Source organism: Erythrolamprus reginae, chromosome 3 (genome assembly GCF_031021105.1).
Source record: "Erythrolamprus reginae isolate rEryReg1 chromosome 3, rEryReg1.hap1, whole genome shotgun sequence".
Lineage (NCBI taxonomy): Eukaryota > Metazoa > Chordata > Lepidosauria > Squamata > Dipsadidae > Erythrolamprus > Erythrolamprus reginae.
Genome location: NC_091952.1, coordinates 453,895 through 471,902, shown reverse-complemented (window position 1 = coordinate 471,902; position 18,008 = coordinate 453,895). Strand labels below are relative to the sequence as shown.

General features: G+C 49.8%; 1 protein-coding gene across 1 annotated transcript; it reads right to left on the bottom strand.

Annotated features, from left to right (window-relative positions):
• Positions 1-1,583: 1,583 nt before the first annotated feature.
• Positions 1,584-17,443, bottom strand: LOC139163507 (matrix metalloproteinase-9-like). The gene is made up of 10 exons (XM_070744309.1): positions 17,214-17,443; positions 16,643-16,872; positions 16,313-16,461; positions 10,948-11,079; positions 10,691-10,864; positions 8,323-8,496; positions 7,479-7,652; positions 3,313-3,468; positions 2,329-2,440; positions 1,584-1,654 (listed from the first exon to the last, which is right to left on the bottom strand). The coding sequence occupies exons 1-9, from the start codon at positions 17,370-17,372 to the stop codon at positions 2,334-2,336; spliced, it is 1,455 nt and encodes a 484-aa protein (XP_070600410.1). The 5' UTR covers positions 17,373-17,443; the 3' UTR covers positions 1,584-1,654; positions 2,329-2,333.
• Between the last annotated feature and the right edge of the window lie 565 nt (positions 17,444-18,008).

Below are 18,008 nucleotides of genomic sequence, written 5' to 3'. Positions count from 1 at the left end.
CGCCCCGTTAGTATGCGGGTGATGTACAGAGCTTAACCCCTGTGTCGTGCCAAAAACTCCTTCCGAAATCCTGAAGTGAATTGGACCCCTCGGTCTGAGATAACCCGGTTGGGAACCCCATGAAGCCTGTACACACGCTGAATAAACAGCTTAGCCAATGCTTTGGAGGAAGGGATTTTTGGGCAAGCCACGAATGGAACCTGTTTGGAAAAAAGTAACAACCCAGATCACCGTTTCCCCCCCACTCACTGGCAGTTCCACAATAAAATCCATTGATATTTCCTTCCAGGATGCCCCAGGCCTTGACACATTCTGTAACAGTCCCTGTGGCCGGCCAAGGGGCCTTTTTGCAGTAGCACACATGGGGCAACTGCCCACATAAGTCTCAATGTCCTTTTTCATGGAAGGCCACCAAAACTGCCTTCTCAATAAATGCAAGGTTTTCATGAACCCAAAATGACTCGCGACCTTAGAGTTGTGGGCTCTTTCCAATACTGTTAACCTTAGGGAGGATAATTAATTAATAATAATAATAATAATAATAATAATAATAATAATAATAATAATAATAATTTATTGGATTTGTATGCCGCCCCTCTCCGTAGACTCAGGGCGGCTAACAACAATAATAAACACAACATGTACAATCCAATAATAAAAAACAACTAAAAACCCCTATTATAAAACAAAACATACACACAAACATACTATGCATAACTTGTAATGGCCTAGGGGGAAGAGCTATTTCAACTCCCCCATGCCTAGTGGTATAAATGAGTCTTGAGTAGTTTACGAAAGACAGGGAGGGAGGAGGCAGTTCTAATCTCCGGGGGGGGGGTTGGTTCCAGAGGGCCGGGGCTGCCACAGAGAAGGCTCTTCCCCTGGGGCCCGCCAAATGACATTGTTTAGTTGACGAGACCCGGAGAAGGATGGGACATACAACCTAGACCCTATCCACGCTAGCTCATCTCGTCGAGTGCACTCCAAATCATGGGTCAGGAACCACTCATCAGTTTTCAGGACAATGTCAGGATAGCTCCACTCAGTATTTAAGAAAAGTAAAACTCAGAGTCCATTTTGAACTTCAAAGATAAACTTTACTAAATCAGAAATGAATGCCGCAGAAGCAAAGCAAAATCTGTGGAAAAAGACGCGATAGTTGCCCATATCAAAGTATCCCACATGCCCCCCTTTGGGGAACGGCCAACCCCCATTGTCCATCTTTGTCGGGTGGATGTATATTCACCATCGCATCATGCTCATGCACACCACTAATGGACCTCCTTATCTCCTCTTCTCATGAGTAATGAAACTCCCCTGACCTTCACCAGAAGTAACGAAACTTACTGGGACCCCTCCAGAAAACTTCCCCTCCCAAATCCCCAAACACCTACCCACCCCCCGTTACTTATGACAGATGAAGCATAGTTGAAGGATGAAAGATAGCAAGGTGGACACTGCCCCCATCGGCTGGTCGGCCAGGGTGTGGACGAAGCTGCGTCGAGAGGCATTTGGAAGCAGAGTCCAGGTGGGGGGTGGGTCGTCTCTCACTGTTCAGGGCACAGGATGTCCTGCTTGAAGTACCCCATGTGGGTCACCAGGTAGAGGGGCCTCATTTGCCAGCAGAAGGGGTGACGGCGGAAGTGGGACCTCTCTGGAAGAGGGGAAATCAATGAGGGTGAAGGCAAGTGGAGGGCACTGCGGAGCGGCCGTAGGGAGGGAATGGCAGGGACCCTCAGGGGAAAGCCCCTCCTGTGTGGACAAGGAGGCTGGGCCAAGGAGAGGACTGCAGTTCAGGGGCAGCACCCCATTCCTGCCGAGGCCCTGGGAATCTCCCCTCTAACCTGGATCCAGAGCTCCTTCCCAGATCCAGAGCTCCCACCATCTCTCAGCTTTTGGGGGGGGGGGTGTCAAAGGGGATTTTTCCTCCCTGCAGGTCTTGGACAGCTGGGGGGCATCAACCAGGCAGTGCCCTGACCTTCTTCTCAACTTCTCCCCCCAAAGTTCCCTTATTCCCTTGGGGGGCAGGGAGGGAAAGACCCTTGGAGGCCCCCTAGCTTCTCCACTGACATGGATGCAAGTGCCAGATGTGGGCTGCCAGTCTCCTGCCCATCTACTTTGCAGCCCAGAAGGGAGTCAGGGGAGGGGGCAGAAAGAGCCCCCAGGCCACAACCATCAAGAGGAGGAGGTTAAAGGGAGGCAAGGTTCCCTCTCCCACTCCCAGCAATTGTGGTCCTCCCAATAAGCCTCTTCCTCTGCATTGAGGAGGGGGCTCTATCCACTGAATTCAGCCATTCAGGCATGCCCCCCTCTGGCCTAGCCACTCACCCATCCTAGAAGAAGTCCAGCGCCTCATCAACCACAGAGGAGGAGTCCTCATCTTCAGTGCGGGCCTGAGAAGGGGAGATGGGCGCCTGGTACTGAGCACCCGTGTTTTGACCTAGTGGAGGGGGAGAGAAGAGGGACCTTGTTAGCACTATGTACATAACTGGTTGAGTTTGGCAATATATAAATAAACTATCAATGCATGTTTAAATGAATTATAACACTATAGCTTTAAGAGTTAGTGTTGCAATTATCCACAAGAGGGAGCCAGCAGCATCCCCTTCTCTCTCTCTCTCTCTCTCTCTCTTTGATTATTCTCTGCTATTACTGTTATGTTCTGTCACAGCTGTAGTAGAAACTGTGTGTTAAATGCAGGTTTATGCATTTGTAAGCTGAACAAGTAAGATATAGTATTGTATATGTATTGACTGATTTAACTGTGTATGGCTAGGATTGTTCTTGACTAAGATATTTGCCAAAGTAATTAATATTTTATACATTTCATGTATCTGGTTGTCAGCACCACTACTCATATCTCTGGGCCATCAGGTGAATATCTGCCCCCTCCACGTTTCCTCTGTGCATCCTTGCTAACTTCAGGGTTACTCTGCACACTTAACAGAGCAACACAAACATCAGGGGTCCAGATTTGGGGGTGGGAGGAGACGGCAGAAAAGTCCCTGCCCTAGTGCAGAAACAGCTCAAAAGTGAAGCCAAGGAGGTGAGTGGGGGTCTCCCTTGAAGGCGGGGATTGCTAGTGGACTGGAGGATCCCCAGGGGTCCCTCCACATCATGGTAAATGAATGTGGGCTTCATGTTGTCCATGGAAGGAGCTTCCAGACCAGGATCACTCAGGACACAGTGTGTGAACAGGATCCCCACCATGAGCCACCTGCTGCGAGTCCTCGGAGAGGGGCGGCATACAAATCTAATAAATTATTATTATTATTCAACCCCCTGGCAGCCCCTCCCTCACCTCCTGCTCACCGTAGAGATACTGGATTCCTTCGATGTCATCCGCATGCAGCTGGAAGTCGGCCTGGTCGGGGTACGAGGGGTACATCAGGGCTTCCCGAATGCTGGAGTGATTCAGGCCAAGCGAATGGCCGAACTCATGTGCCGCAGCCACAAAGAGGCTGATACCTGGGGTGCAAAGCAGCAGCGAAGGGTATTCATTAATTCATTAATTCATTAATTCATTAATTCATTAATTCATTAATTCATTAATTCATTAATTCATTCGTTCATTCGTTCATTCGTTCATTCGTTCATTCGTTCATTCGTTCATTCGTTCATTCGTTCATTCGTTCATTCGTTCATTCGTTCATTCGTTCATTCGTTCATTCGTTCATTCGTTCATTCATTCAAGTTGGAAGGGACCTTGAAGGGCATCTAGTCCAACCCCCTGCTCAAGCAGGAATCCTACACCACCCCAATAGACTGCCACCAGTCCAGCTAGACCGGGGCCCTGCCTTGGAGGCCGTACCTGGGGCCCTCAATCCCTGGGTCATGCTCTCCCCTCACCACCCTTCCCCCTGCTGAGGAAGTCACCCCTCCCCTAGGCCACACATGGGGAATGTTGGCTCTTCTACGACATGTGGACATCTGAGAGTTGAAGTCCACAAGTCATAGGGTGTAGTGATGATTTATTGATTTATTGATTTATTGATTTATTGATTTATTGATTTATTGATTTATTGATTTATTGATTTATTGATTTATTGATTTATTGATTTATTGATTTATTGATTTATTGATTTATTGATTTATTGATTTATTGATTTATTGATTTATTGAATTATTGAATTATTGTTATACCATGCGGGTCATCAAGTCCAACCCCCTGCCTAAGCACGATCCCTATAGCATCCTAGCCAAATGGCAGTCCAATTTCCTCTTAATAATTTATTTATTTATTTATTTATTTATTATTTAGATTTGTATGCCGCCCCTCTCCGAAGACTCGGGGCGGCTCACAACAAGATATGACAAATCGTAAATTATTCAGATAGCTTTAAAATATTTAAAGATTTAAAAGAACCCCATATACTAACAGACACACACACAAGCATACCATGCATAAAAATTGAACAAGCCCGGGGGAGGTGTTTCAATTCCCCCATGCCTGACGGCAAATTTGGGTTTTAAGGAGTTTACGGAAGGCAGGAAGAGTAGGGGCAGTTCTAATCTCTGGGGGGAGTTGGTTCCAGAGGGCCGGTGCCGCCACAGAGAAGGCTCTTCCCCTGGGGCCCGCCAACCAACATTGTTTAGTTGATGGGACCCGGAGAAGACCCACTCAGTGGGACCTAATTGGTTGCTGGGATTCGTGCGGCAGGAGGCGGTCCCGGAGATATTCTGGTCCAGTGCCATGAAGGGCTTTAAAGGTCATAACCAACACTTTGAATTGTGACCGGAAATTGATCGGCAGCCAATGCAGACTGCGGAGTGATGGTGAAACATGGGCATACCTGGGTAAGCCCATGACTGCTCTCGCAGCTGCATTCTGCACGATCTGGAGTTTCCGAACACTTTTCAAAGGTAGCCCCATGTAGAGAGCATTACAGTAGTCGAAGCACAAGGTGATGAGGGCATGAGTGACTGTGAGCAATGAGTCCCAGTCCAGATAGGGCCGCAACTGGTGCACCAGGCGAACCTGGGCAAACGCCCCCCTCGCCACAGCTGAAAGATGATTCTCTAATGTGAGCTGTGGATCGAGGAGGATGCCCAAGTTGCGGACCCTCTCTGAGGGGGTCAATAGTTCCCCCCCCCCAGGGTAATGGATGGACAGATGGGATTGTCCTTGGGAGGCAAAACCCACAGCCACTCCGTCTTATCCGGGTTGAGTTTGAGTCTGTTGGCACCCATCCAGGCCCCAACAGCCTCCAGGCACCGGCACATCACTTCCACCACTTCATTGACTGGACATGGGGTGGAGATGTAAAGCTGGGTATCATCAGCATATTGATGATACCTCACCCCATGTCGTTGGATGATCTCACCCAGCGGTTTCATGTAGATATTAAATAGCAGGGGGGAGAGGACCGACCCCTGAGGCACCCCACAAGGGAGAGACCTCGGAGCCGACCTCTGACCCCCCACTAACACTGACTGCGACCGGCCAGAGAGGTAGGAGGAGAACCACTGGAGAACAGTGCCTCCCACCCCCAACCCCTCCAGCCGGTGCAGAAGGATACCATGGTCGATGGTATCGAAAGCCGCTGAGAGGTCAAGGAGCACCAGGACAGAGGATAAACCCCTGTCCCGGGCCCGCCAGAGATCATCCATCAACGTGACCAAAGCAGTTTCCGTGCTGTAACCGGGCTTGAAACCAGACTGCCGGGGACCTAGATAATTGGCTTCTTCCAAGGACCGTTGGAGCTGGAGTGCCACCACCTTCTCAACAACCTTCCCCATAAAGGGAAGGTTGGAGACTGGATGATAGTTATTAAGTACGGCTGGGTCCAGGGAAGGCCTTTTGAGGAGGGGGCGCACAAGCGCTTCTTTATAGAGTGTTGGAAAGACTCCCCTCCCCAAGGAAGCATTGGTAATCTCCTGGGCTCAGCTCCGTGTCACCTCCCTGCTGGCCGAAACCAACCAGGAGGGACACGGATCCAGTAAACAGGTGGCGGAACTCACAGCTCCAATGGCCTTGTCCACTTCATCAGGTGTCACCAGATCAAACTCTTCCCAGACAGGTGGACAAGTACGTGGCCCAGTCACCTCGACGACTCGTTTTACAATTGGAGTCGAGGTCGGCCCGGATCTGAGCGACTTTATCAGCGAAAAACGTGTTAAAATCCTCGGCACTACTCTGCAAGGGCTCCCCAACTCCCCCCTGGTTAAGAAGGGAGTGGGTCACCCTAAACAGAGCGGCCGGGCGGGATTCCGCTGATGCAATCAAGGCGGCATGGTATGTGCATCTTGCCGCCTTGAGCGCCACTTTGTAAGTCTTAATAAAAGCTCTTACGAGTGTTTGATCAGATTCAGACCTACTCTTCCTCCATCGCTTCTCTAGACGTCTCTTTTGGTGTTTCAACTCCCGGAGCTCCTCGTTGAACCATGGGGCTCTACGGGGTCTAGCGCCACGGAGAGGTCGCAAAGGCACAATCCGGTCCAGAGTATTGGAGTTCACAACGTCCGCTGGTAGGTTGTTCCACTGGTTGATCGTTCTGACCATCAGGAAGTTCTTCCTTATTTCCCAGTAGAACCTCTCCTTGGTCAGCTTCCAGGAGTTGTTCCTTGTCTGGCCCTCTGGTGCCCTGGAGAATAAAGTGACCCCCTCCTCTCTGTGGCAACCCTTCGTATACCTGTAGACTGCTATCATGTCCGCTCTGGCCCTCCTTTTCTCTAGGCTATCCCTGCCCAGTTCCCTCAGTCTCTCTTCGTAAGTCTTGGTTTCTAGACCCTTGGTCATTTTGGTTGCTCTTTTCTGCGAGCCGTGGTGGCGCAGTGGTTAGAGTGCAGTACTGCAAGATATTTCTGCTGCTCACCGGCTGCCAGCAGTTTGACAGATTGAATCTCACCAGGCTCCAGGTTGACTCAGCCTTCCTTCCTTCCAAAGAGGGTCAAATGAGAAACCCCAATTGTTGGGGGCAAGAGGCTGATTCTGTAAACCACTTAGAGAGGGATGGAAAAGCACTGAGAAGTGGTATACAAGTCTAAATGCTATGGCTATAATGCTAAGGCTATAGGGGAGCCAACTTGGCCCACCCCTGGACTGGACTGCCGGAGGGTCTTCCCAACACACTTGGTGTGGGTGCGTGCACACATGCAAAAGTAAAGATTTTCCCTGCCTGGTCATGTCTGGCTTTGAGGCACAGTGCTCGCCCCTCTTTCTTGGCCAAGGGAGCCAGTGTTGTCCAAAGCTTCTTCTGGGGCCATGTGGCCAGCAAAGGGATACGGCAAAAGTGGATGGAGTGCCGCTAACTTCCCTCTGAAATGGCACCTATTGATCTACTCACAGTTGCATACTTTCCATCAGGAGCTGGAGCAAAGGATGGGACCTCACCCTGCCTGTCGCATGGCACTCGGGCCATCATCTGACAGGCTCAGCGTCGTTAATGGCCGAGCTACTTGTGCCCAGTGGGTGGGTGAGCCAAGCCCCCTCCCCACCAGCTTCCCTTGGGGGTGCAGTGAAATGAGCTTCCCCCTACCTTCGCCAGGGCAAAAGCCCCACTTCTGGTCTGTGTCGAAGTCGCTGGTGGTGGCACACCAGAACCTCCCGTCATCCCGTCCCTCTGTGGTGCAGCTGCTGTACGACCTGCCCCCTAAATTGAAGGGGAAGGCGCAGGGCTCGCCCTGGGAGTTCCCGCCAGTCACGGCCGTGTCTGCAGGGGGGAAGGGAAGAGGTCAGCCATGGCAGAGCAGGACTCTCCGAAGCCCCCCAAAATGATTTTTTCTCTCTCTTTCCCTTCTGGGCTCTGGGTATGTTTTTCCTATTGCAGTAAATGAGGTTGAATGTGTATAATTTTACAAGAGCTGTGTGTGCACATGTGTGTGTTTATATAGTAGACAATGTATATTTTTGTGTGCCTGTATATAATATCTAGGTACAGCTATGGCATTTATACATAGAATTAAATAGGGTTTTTTTTATGTTCAGTCATAGTAAATAGAGAGAGAAATTGTCTCTCTTTGAGGTGAGGAGAGGCCAGGCACCCTAACCCCAACCATTGACGTGAGTGACGTCAATTTGGCCACCCTTATGCCAGTCACATGACCTTTAAGCCACCCCTCCGGTCACATGATCATCAAGCAACTCCTGGTCATATGGACAGCAAGACACACCCACAAAATAAGCCACGCCCACAGTGTGGTAGTTAAATGTTTTTGCAGCCCTTCACTGCCCAAAGCTGAAGGTGAGAATCTCAGGGCTGGTCCATGGGCTCTGCAGCTGCAGCCCCCCCACTAATGCCAGGACTGAGGGTGTCTCTGAGCACATGCAGAGAGTTTTCCCCACCCTGCACCCCATCCTGAATGCCATGTGGTCCCACGTACCTCTATTCGGGCACAAGCCGTATTTCTTGTCCTGGTCAAAGTTGGCGGTGGTTGCGCACCAGCGGTAGCCGTCTGTGCGCCCGTCGGTGGTGCATCCCTGGTAGGATTTGCCCTCGAAAACGAAGGGGAAGACGCACCTCGCCCCATTGCTGTTCCCGTCGTAGGTGAAGAGGACTAGCAAAGCAGCCAGGAAAAAGGGATTCGACCAATAATTCCAGGGAACCGAACTTCCCCCATTGCCTTCCCTGGGGAGGCAGCTCAGCCCCACTTGTTATTTGTTCATTCCTGAAATTTATAGCCACCCAATCACATAAGTGACTCTTAACTAAACAAGAAGCACATTGCTTGAGGGGAGGGACATTTTAAGAAGCCCCGCCCACCAGCTCCTGGTTAGATTGTCATTGGGGCCTGTTTGCTCCCCCTCCTTTCCCCCCTGGGAGGGACTGTGCAACTTTCCAAAGTCAGGTGCCCCCTTCTGGCCATCACACATCTCCCCACAGTCTTTAAGAGTCTTTAAGCGGAGCAATGGTAGCTCCTTGAATGTTGAATGTTGTTTGTCTTTGTATGTCTAATGAAAAATAATAATAATTTTTTTTTAAAGAGCTGGGGTAGCGCAATGGTTATAGTGCAGTACTGCAGGCTTCTTTAGCTAACTTCTGTCTGTAGTTCAGCAGTTCAAATCTCACCACTTGCTCCGGTTGACTCAGCCGTCCATCCTTCCGAGAGGGGTCAAATGAGGATCCAGATTGTTGGGGGAATATGCGTACTCTCATTATGTGAAGTTAGCGGTTTTGGCCTGACAGTTAGCAGCGATAGGGTATTATCATTATCATTGTCATTGTCATTGTCATTATCATTATCATTAATTAGATTTGTATGCCGCCCCTCTCCGGAGACTCGGGGTGGCTCACAACAACAAAACAGTACAAATCCAATAGTTAAAAACAATTTTAAACCCTTAATATAAAAAACAATCACACATCTCAGACAAACCATACATAAAATGGGAACGGCCCAGGGGAATCAATTCCCCCATGCCTGATGGCAGAGGTGGGTTTTAAGGAGTTTGCGAAAGGCAGGGAGGGTGGGGGCAATCCTAATCTCTGGGGGGAGTTGATTCCAGAGGGTCGGGGCCACTACAGAGAAGGCTCTTCCCCTGGGTTCCGCCAGACGACATTGTTTCATTGACGGGACCCGGAGAAGGCCAACTCTGTGGGACCTAACTGGTCGCTGGGATTCGTGCGGCAGAAGGTGGTCCCGGAGATATTCTGGTCCGTGAGGGGGGGGTGAGAGAGAAAGATATTGATACCACCACCCATCCCTTTATGCAGAGTCCAAGGTCAACTGAACTAATGAAGAAGCCAGTGATCCCTGCAGTGGATTGGTCCACATGGTTGCACTTGTGGGTGTGGGGATGTGACATGAACCTTAACCTGGATGGGGAACTGAAGAGGAATTCAGTGTTGGAATGACGGCCACGCATCCAAAGTGGCCATGTCAATCAATGGAACCTTGTGTGAGAATGTGATTTATTTCTCAGATGCTATTTGGTTCGCTGACACTTACTCTCTGTAAACCGCTTAGAAAGGGCTGTAAAAGGACTATGGAGCAGCGGGACATAAGTGCTGTTGCTATTGCTATTTAGGAAGAGACTGGTCAGTCACTTGTCTGAAATAGTCTAGGGCAGCGGTCCACAACCTCAGCCCTGTGGACCAGTACTGGGACAGGGCATGCCAGAAACTGGGCACCTACAGAAACAAAGCCCCATCTAGCAGCACACCAAACCACGGCTCCTTCGGTCCACTGGAAGCCCCCTCTCCATGGAACCGGTCCCTGGTGCCCAAAGGTTGGAGGCCGCTGGTCTAGGAGCTCCTGCTTGAGCAGAGGGTTGGACTAGCAGTAGCATTTAGACTTATATACCACTTCCTAGTGTTTTTCTAGCCCTCTCTAAGCAGTTTACAGAACCAGCCTCTTGCCCCCAACAATCTGGCTCCTCATTTGACCCACCTGGGAAGGAAGGAAGGGAGGAAGGAATAGCAATAACATATTAGACTTATATACTGCTTTACAGTGCTTTTCCAGCCCCCTCTAAGTGGTTGACAGAATCAGCCTCTTGCCCCCAACAATCTGGGTGCTCATTTGACCCACCTGGGAAGGATGGAAGGCTTAGTCAACCTTGAGCTGGTGGTGAGATTTGAACTGCTGAACCACAGCTGGCAGTTAGCTGAAGGAGCCTGTAGTGCTGCGCTCTAACCACTGTGCCACCCCAGCTCTGGAAGACCTCCGAGGTCTATTCCTATTCTACCCTGCCCAATCCCATTCTACTGCCCCCCCCCCATTTCCAGCTACCCAAGTCCTGGCCACTCACGTTCGTTGGGGCAGAAGCCATATGTCTTGTCCTGGTCAAAGTTGGGGGTGGTGGCACACCAGGGCAGCCCGTCTTCTCTCCCTTCCGTGGTGCAGGAGGAGTAGCTCTTGCCATCAAAGACGAAGGGGAAGTGGCAGAGAGAGCCGTCGGCATTGCCAAAGTGGGTCTTCACCACTGCTCAAAGAGGAGAACCAGGCATCAGGCGGACAAGGCTCCAGGGCCCAGAGAAGTACCAGGCAGCAAGGGGCCCCACTCACCGACCCCTCTGCCCAGTGTCCAGAACTCGTCATCATCAAAATGGGCATCCCCGTTGAGTGGGGTATTGCCAGGAACGAAGGCGTGGGCCAGAACCCCATACTCGCCATCAAAAGAGAGGTGGTCACCATGGTCTGTGGGTGGAAAAGAGCGGTCACAGTCTGAGCAGGAAATATCATTATCATTATCATTATCATCACCATCACTATTTATTAGAGTTGGAAGGGACCTAGTCTGACCCCCTGCTCAGGCAGGAGTCTTACATACCATTTTTTTCTGTGTATAAGATGTGCCAGTATATAAGACCCACCCAGATTTCAGGGGAGGAAAACAAGGAAAAAAGCATATTCTGAATCAAGTGGTGTAGTATTATATTGTTTAATAAAATACCAGTGTAGCAGAATACTTTTTACAACCATCATGTATACTTTTTAAAACCATGTACATTTTTTAAAACCATGTACACTTTTTACAAACTTCAAACTTGACAGCTTTAAGACTTGTGGACTTCAACTGTTGTGAGCCACTCCGAGTCTGCGGAGAGGGGCGGCATACAAATCTAATAAATAAATAAGTAAGTAAGTAAGTAGGTAAGTAAGTAGGTAAGTAACTAAGTAAGTAAACAAACAAACAAATAAATAAATAAATTCCCAGAATCCCTCCCCCAGCCCTGCTAGCTCAGAAATGGGAGTTGAAGTCCACAAGCCTTAAACTTGCCAGGTTTGAAGATCGTTGCCCTCCTAACCTCTAACTTAGGGGTCTTCAAACATAACAGCTTTAAGACTTGTGGACTTCTACTCCCAGAATTCTTCCCCCAGCCATACCAGACTCCGCCCTCCTCCTGGTTCTCTCCCCCCCATACCCACCCACCCCATGGTTGAGATTCTGTCTTTCTTTCTGTCTTTACACTGCAATTGATGGGAGAGACACATTTCTTTCTCTAGAGAAGCTGGTTATTTGCCCGCCTCCTTTTCTCTCTCTCTCTCTTTAAAAGAAAAGAGCCTGGTGGAAAGCTAGCAGCCCCCAGCCGAACTCACACCCCAGCCGAACCCAGGTGCGTAGCCTTCCTCAGATCTTCCTTACATTGCAAGCAGAGCAATGGGAAAATCCCTGCAAAGACTTAGGGCTTGGAAAACATTCTTCTTTGCAGAGAGTAACAGTGAAAGAGCTTGCAAGTGGGTAAAAGCTGGGAACATTGTTAGCAACTGGTTAGGACTGAAAGAAACTTACTCAGAGCAAGTTAGAGTAATGAAACAAACCCTACAAACACAGGGTTTGGAATACATTCTTGGCAGAGTGTAACAATGAAAGAGCTTGCAAGCCAGTAAAATAATAATTATTATTATTATTATCAACTCCCCCCAGACATTAGGATTGTCCCCATCCTCCTTGCCTTTTGCAAACTCATTAAAACCCGTTCCCATTTTATGTATGGTTGTCTGAGATGTATGATTGTTTTTTAGATTAAGAGTTTTAAATTGTTCTTAACTATTGGATTTGTACTGTTTTGCTGTTGTGAGCCACCCTGAGTATTCGGAGAGGGGCGGCATACAAATGTAATAATAATAATAATAATAATAATAATAATAATAATAATAACAACAACAACAACAACAACAACAATAATAATTGAATTGAAAAAATCAACAGACATCCAAAGTGCAGACTCTGTAAAGAAACAGATGAAACAATCGATCACATACTCAGCTGCTGCAAAAAGATCGCACAGACTGACTACAAGCATAGACACGATGCTGTGGCACAGATGATCCACTGGAACTTGTGCCAGAACTACCATCTACCAGTGGCAAAGAACTGGTGGGATCATAAGCCTGAAAAAGTGGTCGAAAATGAGCAACCAAACCCTACTGTGGGACTTCCGATTTCAGACTGACCAAATTCTGAAGCATAACACACCAGACATTGTGATCGTGGAGAAAAAGAAAGTATGGATCATCGACTTTGCAATCCCAGGGGACAGCAGAATTGAGGAGAAGCAGCTAGAGAAATTAGTGAAATACGAAGATCTAAAAATCGAGGTGCAACGACTCTGGCATAAGCCAGTGAAAGTGGTCCCAGTGGTCCTTGGCACGCTGGGCGCAGGGCCAAAGGATCTTAGCGGACATTTGAAAACCATCAGAATTGACAAAATCTCCATCTGTCAATTGCAAAAGGCCGCTTTACTGGGATCGGCAAACATAATTCGCCACTACATCACGCAGTCCTAGGTGCTTGGGAAGCACCCGACTGGTGATGAAATACAAAATCCAGCATAGTGATCTCATTTGTTGTGTTGCATTGACATAATAATAATAATAATAATAATAATAATAATAATAATAATAATAATACTGTAATAATAATAATAATAATAATAATAATAATAATAATAATAATAATAATAATAATAATAATAATTGACAGGCTGTTGACAGGCTGTATTTACCAAGGAAAATAGGCGGCAGAGGACTTTTGTAAGTGAAGCAGACTGTAGAAGAAGAGAAGCATGCATTAGCTGACTATGTGAATGAGAACAAAGAATCAGCGTTGATGGAGGTCAACAATAGGAAGCTTCTTAAGGTGAAGCAAACTAAGGACCAGTACAGAAAAAATGTAACTCAATGTTGTATGGACAGTTGGCGGAACAAAGCATTGCATGGACAGTTCTTGGAGAAGATTGAAGGCAAAGTGGATAAAGAAAAGACCTGGTCATGGCTTACAAGTGGAACACTCAGAAAGGAGACAGAAGGACTAATACTGGCGGCACAAGAACAGGCCATTAGAACAAATGCTGTCAAAGCCAGAACTGAAAAATCAACAGACGATCCAAAGTGCAGACTCTGTAAAGAAACAGATGAAACAATCGATCACACACTCATCTGCTGCAAAAAGATCACACAGACTGACTACAAGCATAGACACGATGCTGTGGCACAGATGATCCACTGGAACTTGTGCCAGAACTACCATTTACCAGTGGCAAAGAACTGGTGGGATCATAACCCCGAAAAAATGGTCGAAAATGAGCAAGCAAAACTACTGTGGGATTTCCGACTTCAGACTGACCGAATTCTGAAGCATAACACACCAGACATCTTGATTGTGGAGAAAAAGAAAGTATGGATCATCGACATCGCAATCCCAGGAGACAGAAGAATTGAGGAGAAGCAGCTAGAGAAATGAGTGAAATACGAAGATCTAAAAATCGAGCTGCAACGACTCTGGCATAAGCCCGTGAAAGTGGTCCCAGTGGTCCTTGGCATGCTGGGCGCAGGGCCAAAGGATCTCAGCGGACATTTGAAAACCATCGGAATTGACAAAATCTCCATCTGTCAATTGCAAAAGGCCGCTTTACTGGGATCGGCAAACATAATTCGTCGCTACATCACACAGACCTAGGTGCTTGGGAAGTGTCCGACTGGGGATGAAATATGAAATCCAGCATAGTGATCTCGTAATAATAATAATAATAATAATAATAATAATAATAATAATAATAATAATAATAATAATAATAATAATAATAATTTAATAGATTTGTATGCCGCCATCTCCAAGGACTCGGAACGGCGCACAACAACAATAGACAGTGTACAAATCCAATGTTTAAAAAACAATTTAAAAACCCTTATTATAAAAATAATCACACAACCCAAAGAAACCATGCATAAAACCATAGTAACTAAGGGGTATAGGTTTCCCCATGCCTGGCGACATAGGTAGGTTTTCAGGAGCTTGCAAAAGGCAGGGGGGTGGGCAGTCCTGATTTCCAGGGGAGTTGATTCTAGAGGGCCGGGGCCACCACAGAGAAGGCTCTTCCCCTGGGTCCCGCCAAATGGCATTGCTTAGTTGATGGGACCCGGAGAAGGCCAACTCTGTGGGACCTAATCGATCGCTGGGATTTGCGCGGCAGAAGGCGGTCCCAAAGATATTCTGGTCCGATGCCATGTAGGGCTTTATAGGTCATAACCAACACTTTGAATTGTGACCAGAAACTGATCGGCAGCCAGTGCAAGCTATGGAGTGTTGACGAGACATGGGCATATCTAGGAAAGCCCATGATTGCTCTCGTGGCCATATTCTGCATGATCTGAGGTTTCCGGACACTTTTCAAGGGTAGCCCCATGTAGAGGCTGTTGTAGTAGTCATACCTTGAGGTGATGAGGGCATGAGCGACTGTGAGCAATGACTCCCTATCCAAATAGGGCCGCAACTGGTGCACCAGGCGAACCTGGGCAAACGCCCCCCTCGCCACAGCTGAAAGATGTTTCTCTAATGTGAGCTGTGGTTTGAGGAGGACGCCCAAGTTGCAGACCCTCTCTGAGGGAGGTCAATAATCCCCCCCCCCGGGTAATGGACAGACAGATGGAATTGTCCTTGGGAGGCAAAACCCACAGCCACTCCGTCTTATCCGGGTTGAGTTTGAGTTTGTTGACACCCATCCAGACCCCAACAGCCTCCAGGCACCGGCACATCACTTCCACTGCTTCGCCGACTGGACACGGGGTGGAGATGTAAAGCTGGGTATCATCTGCATACTGATGATACCTCACCCCATGCCCTTGGATGATCTCACCCAGCGGTTTCATGTAGATATTAAATAGTAGGGGGGAGAGGACCGACCCCTGAGGCACCCCACAAGGGAGTAACCTAGAGGTCGACCTCTGACCCCCCACTAACACCGACTGCGACCGACCAGAGAGGTAGGAAGAGAACCACTGAAGGACAGTGCCTCCCACTCCCAACCCCTCCAGCCGGTGCAGAAGGATACCAAAAAATAGTGTGTGTGTGTGTGTGTGTGTGTGTGTGTGTGTGTGTGTGTGTAAGATATTATTGCTGATAACAAAAAGGAAGAGAGACTCTTATGCATCTATTTTGGGCTTCTTTGCCTTCATCAGGTAGCCACACCCTTTTACTGGGATTTGAACCTGGGGCCTCTGCCTTGTCTTAGCCATTAGGCTACAGGCTCATCTCCTATGTCAGCTTGTACCAGTGAAGGGTTATGTGTGATTTTTTTTTTGTCTAGTCACCCTGGTATATTGAAGGAGCATCACAGCTTCCTTTTGGCCTCTCGGACCCACCAGGGGTCATATTCCAAGGCAGATAAACTTTTTTATAGCTGACAACTACAATCTATAGGTGTAACATATTTTTGGTGATAACTGAAAAGCAAGGGAGCCTGTGATAGATCTATTTCAACATTGTTAGCTATCATCAGACAGACATACCCTTACTGGGATTTGAACTTGTAGCCTTGTGCATGCATGGCAGGATTTTAATTATATATATAATTCTTCCAGGTCTCCAGACAGATGGGGGAGGGGGTGATCCCAGCTACCCCCACCTCCACCCTCCCCTCCCACTCACCTCGGGTTCCAAACTGGATGAGAATGTCCACCTCCCCATCCTGCTGGCGGGTGAAGGTGAGGGGCGTCACCTGGCTCCAGACATCAAAGGCTCGGGCGAAGGTGTCCTCGATGATGGAGCCATCTAGGTCAGGGGAATGGTTGTCCACCCTGCCGAAGAGTGGAGGAGGCTCAGAGGCTTAAATCAAGCCCCAACTCCAGCCCCCTCCTCACACAAACAAACACGGGGAAGCGCAGGTGGGCCTCGAGGGAGGGCAGCCTTCCCCAGTTTCCTGAGCCCCTCTGTTTGCAACCCGACACAGGAGCACACACACACACCCCACTGCCTCACCGGTACGTGAGGTCCGTGTGGTCCCACTTGAGGTCGCCCTCGAAGGTTTTGTAGCGACCCACGTCGGGGACCCCACAGCGGGGCGTGCGCATGGCCGTGAGGGTGGGGGCGTCCAGCTCCCCTGTTTCCGGCAAGCCCAGCCGCTTCTGCATGGCCTTCAGGGGGGTCTCCAGCATCACCTGCGCCTCAGGGTTGGTCGCCTCCAAGTACCCGTAACGCTGGAGGTAGCGCTGCGGAGAGAGAGGGAAAAACGGGCGCTAGCTGGCGGGTGGGCCCTGGGGTTGACCCCCAACCCTCCTCCCGGGACCGGATCCCTTGGATCGCCTCCACAATCCCCGGGAGTCCCTGGTGGGGCTGCCTTCTCACAATCTGACCTGGGTCGGGCGAGCGGAGCGCACCGGGGGACTCGAGGCAACCGGGCGCCCCAAAGGCACAGCGGCGCCCCTCTCGCCCTCCAGCCGCGCTCGGGCTCTCTCGGGCTCCAGGCGGAGTAGGAAGGCGGGTGTGCGTGTGTGTGTGTGTGTTTCCGTCCAGCGGAGGCGCCGCCAGAGCGCGCAGCTCGGAGACTCACGGCGGCCAGCTCCCGGTCGCTCAGGGGGCTGAGGGCGTCTCCGGGTAAGGTGATGACCACGGGGCTCTTCTCTTCCGTCGGGGCGGCCCGCGGGCAGGGCAGCGGCGGGAGCGCCAGGAGGAAGAGGAGGAGGAGGCCGGCCGGGGCTGGGAGGCTCATGGCTGCGGAGGGTCTCGGGCAGGGCGCGTCTCTCCTTCGCGGGCTCTGCGGGAAGCGCGAAGCTCAGGCGAGCACAGCCGTCTGCAGCTCGACTGCCGGCGGGGCCCTTTATGGTCGGCGGAGAGGGGGGGGAGGCGGGGGGAGGCTGAGTCAGCCGCGGTCCCTCCCCCGGTGGAAGAGGGGCAGAACCGGCGGAGCGCTGCCTCTTCCCCGCCTGGTCTCACCAGGAAACGCGAAAGGCGGCCGGCACCAGCCAAGGGGTCCAAGAGGGCGGCTGTCCGCCTCCACGGGGGGCTCGGAGGCCGCTGCAGCCAGGAATCCCCGTCCCCCGCCGCATCTGGCTCCCGAGTCCTTCGTGGGGTGACCCCGGAGCCCTTCAGGCGCTGCCCCGCTCGCCCCTCCCGCCCTCTGATATGTATGTACTACAACACAGGGCTACCAAGAAATACTTTTATAACCATCGCACTTGACCTTGTACTTTTCTGAATCATTTTTCTGTTCTGATTTCAAAAATGTTTATAGTTTCTCGGTAGCAGCTACAGTTTCCAGCGAGCAGCATCGTTATTATAAGGGATAGGAAATATATTGGCCACATTAAGAAAACAGTAATTCCCACATACATTGAAAATGTAGAAA

Excerpts from the sequence above, each read along its gene's own strand:
- LOC139163507 (XM_070744309.1), bottom strand. The coding sequence starts at position 17,372 with ATGAGCCTCCCAGCCCCGGCCGGCCTCCTCCTCCTCTTCCTCCTGGCG. Across the intron at positions 16,462-16,642 it reads CACACGGACCTCACGTACCG|GGTGGACAACCATTCCCCTG; the intron begins GTGAGGCAGTGG and ends ACTCTTCGGCAG. Across the intron at positions 2,441-3,312 it reads AGGAATCCAGTATCTCTACG|GTCAAAACACGGGTGCTCAG; the intron begins GTGAGCAGGAGG and ends CCCCTCCACTAG.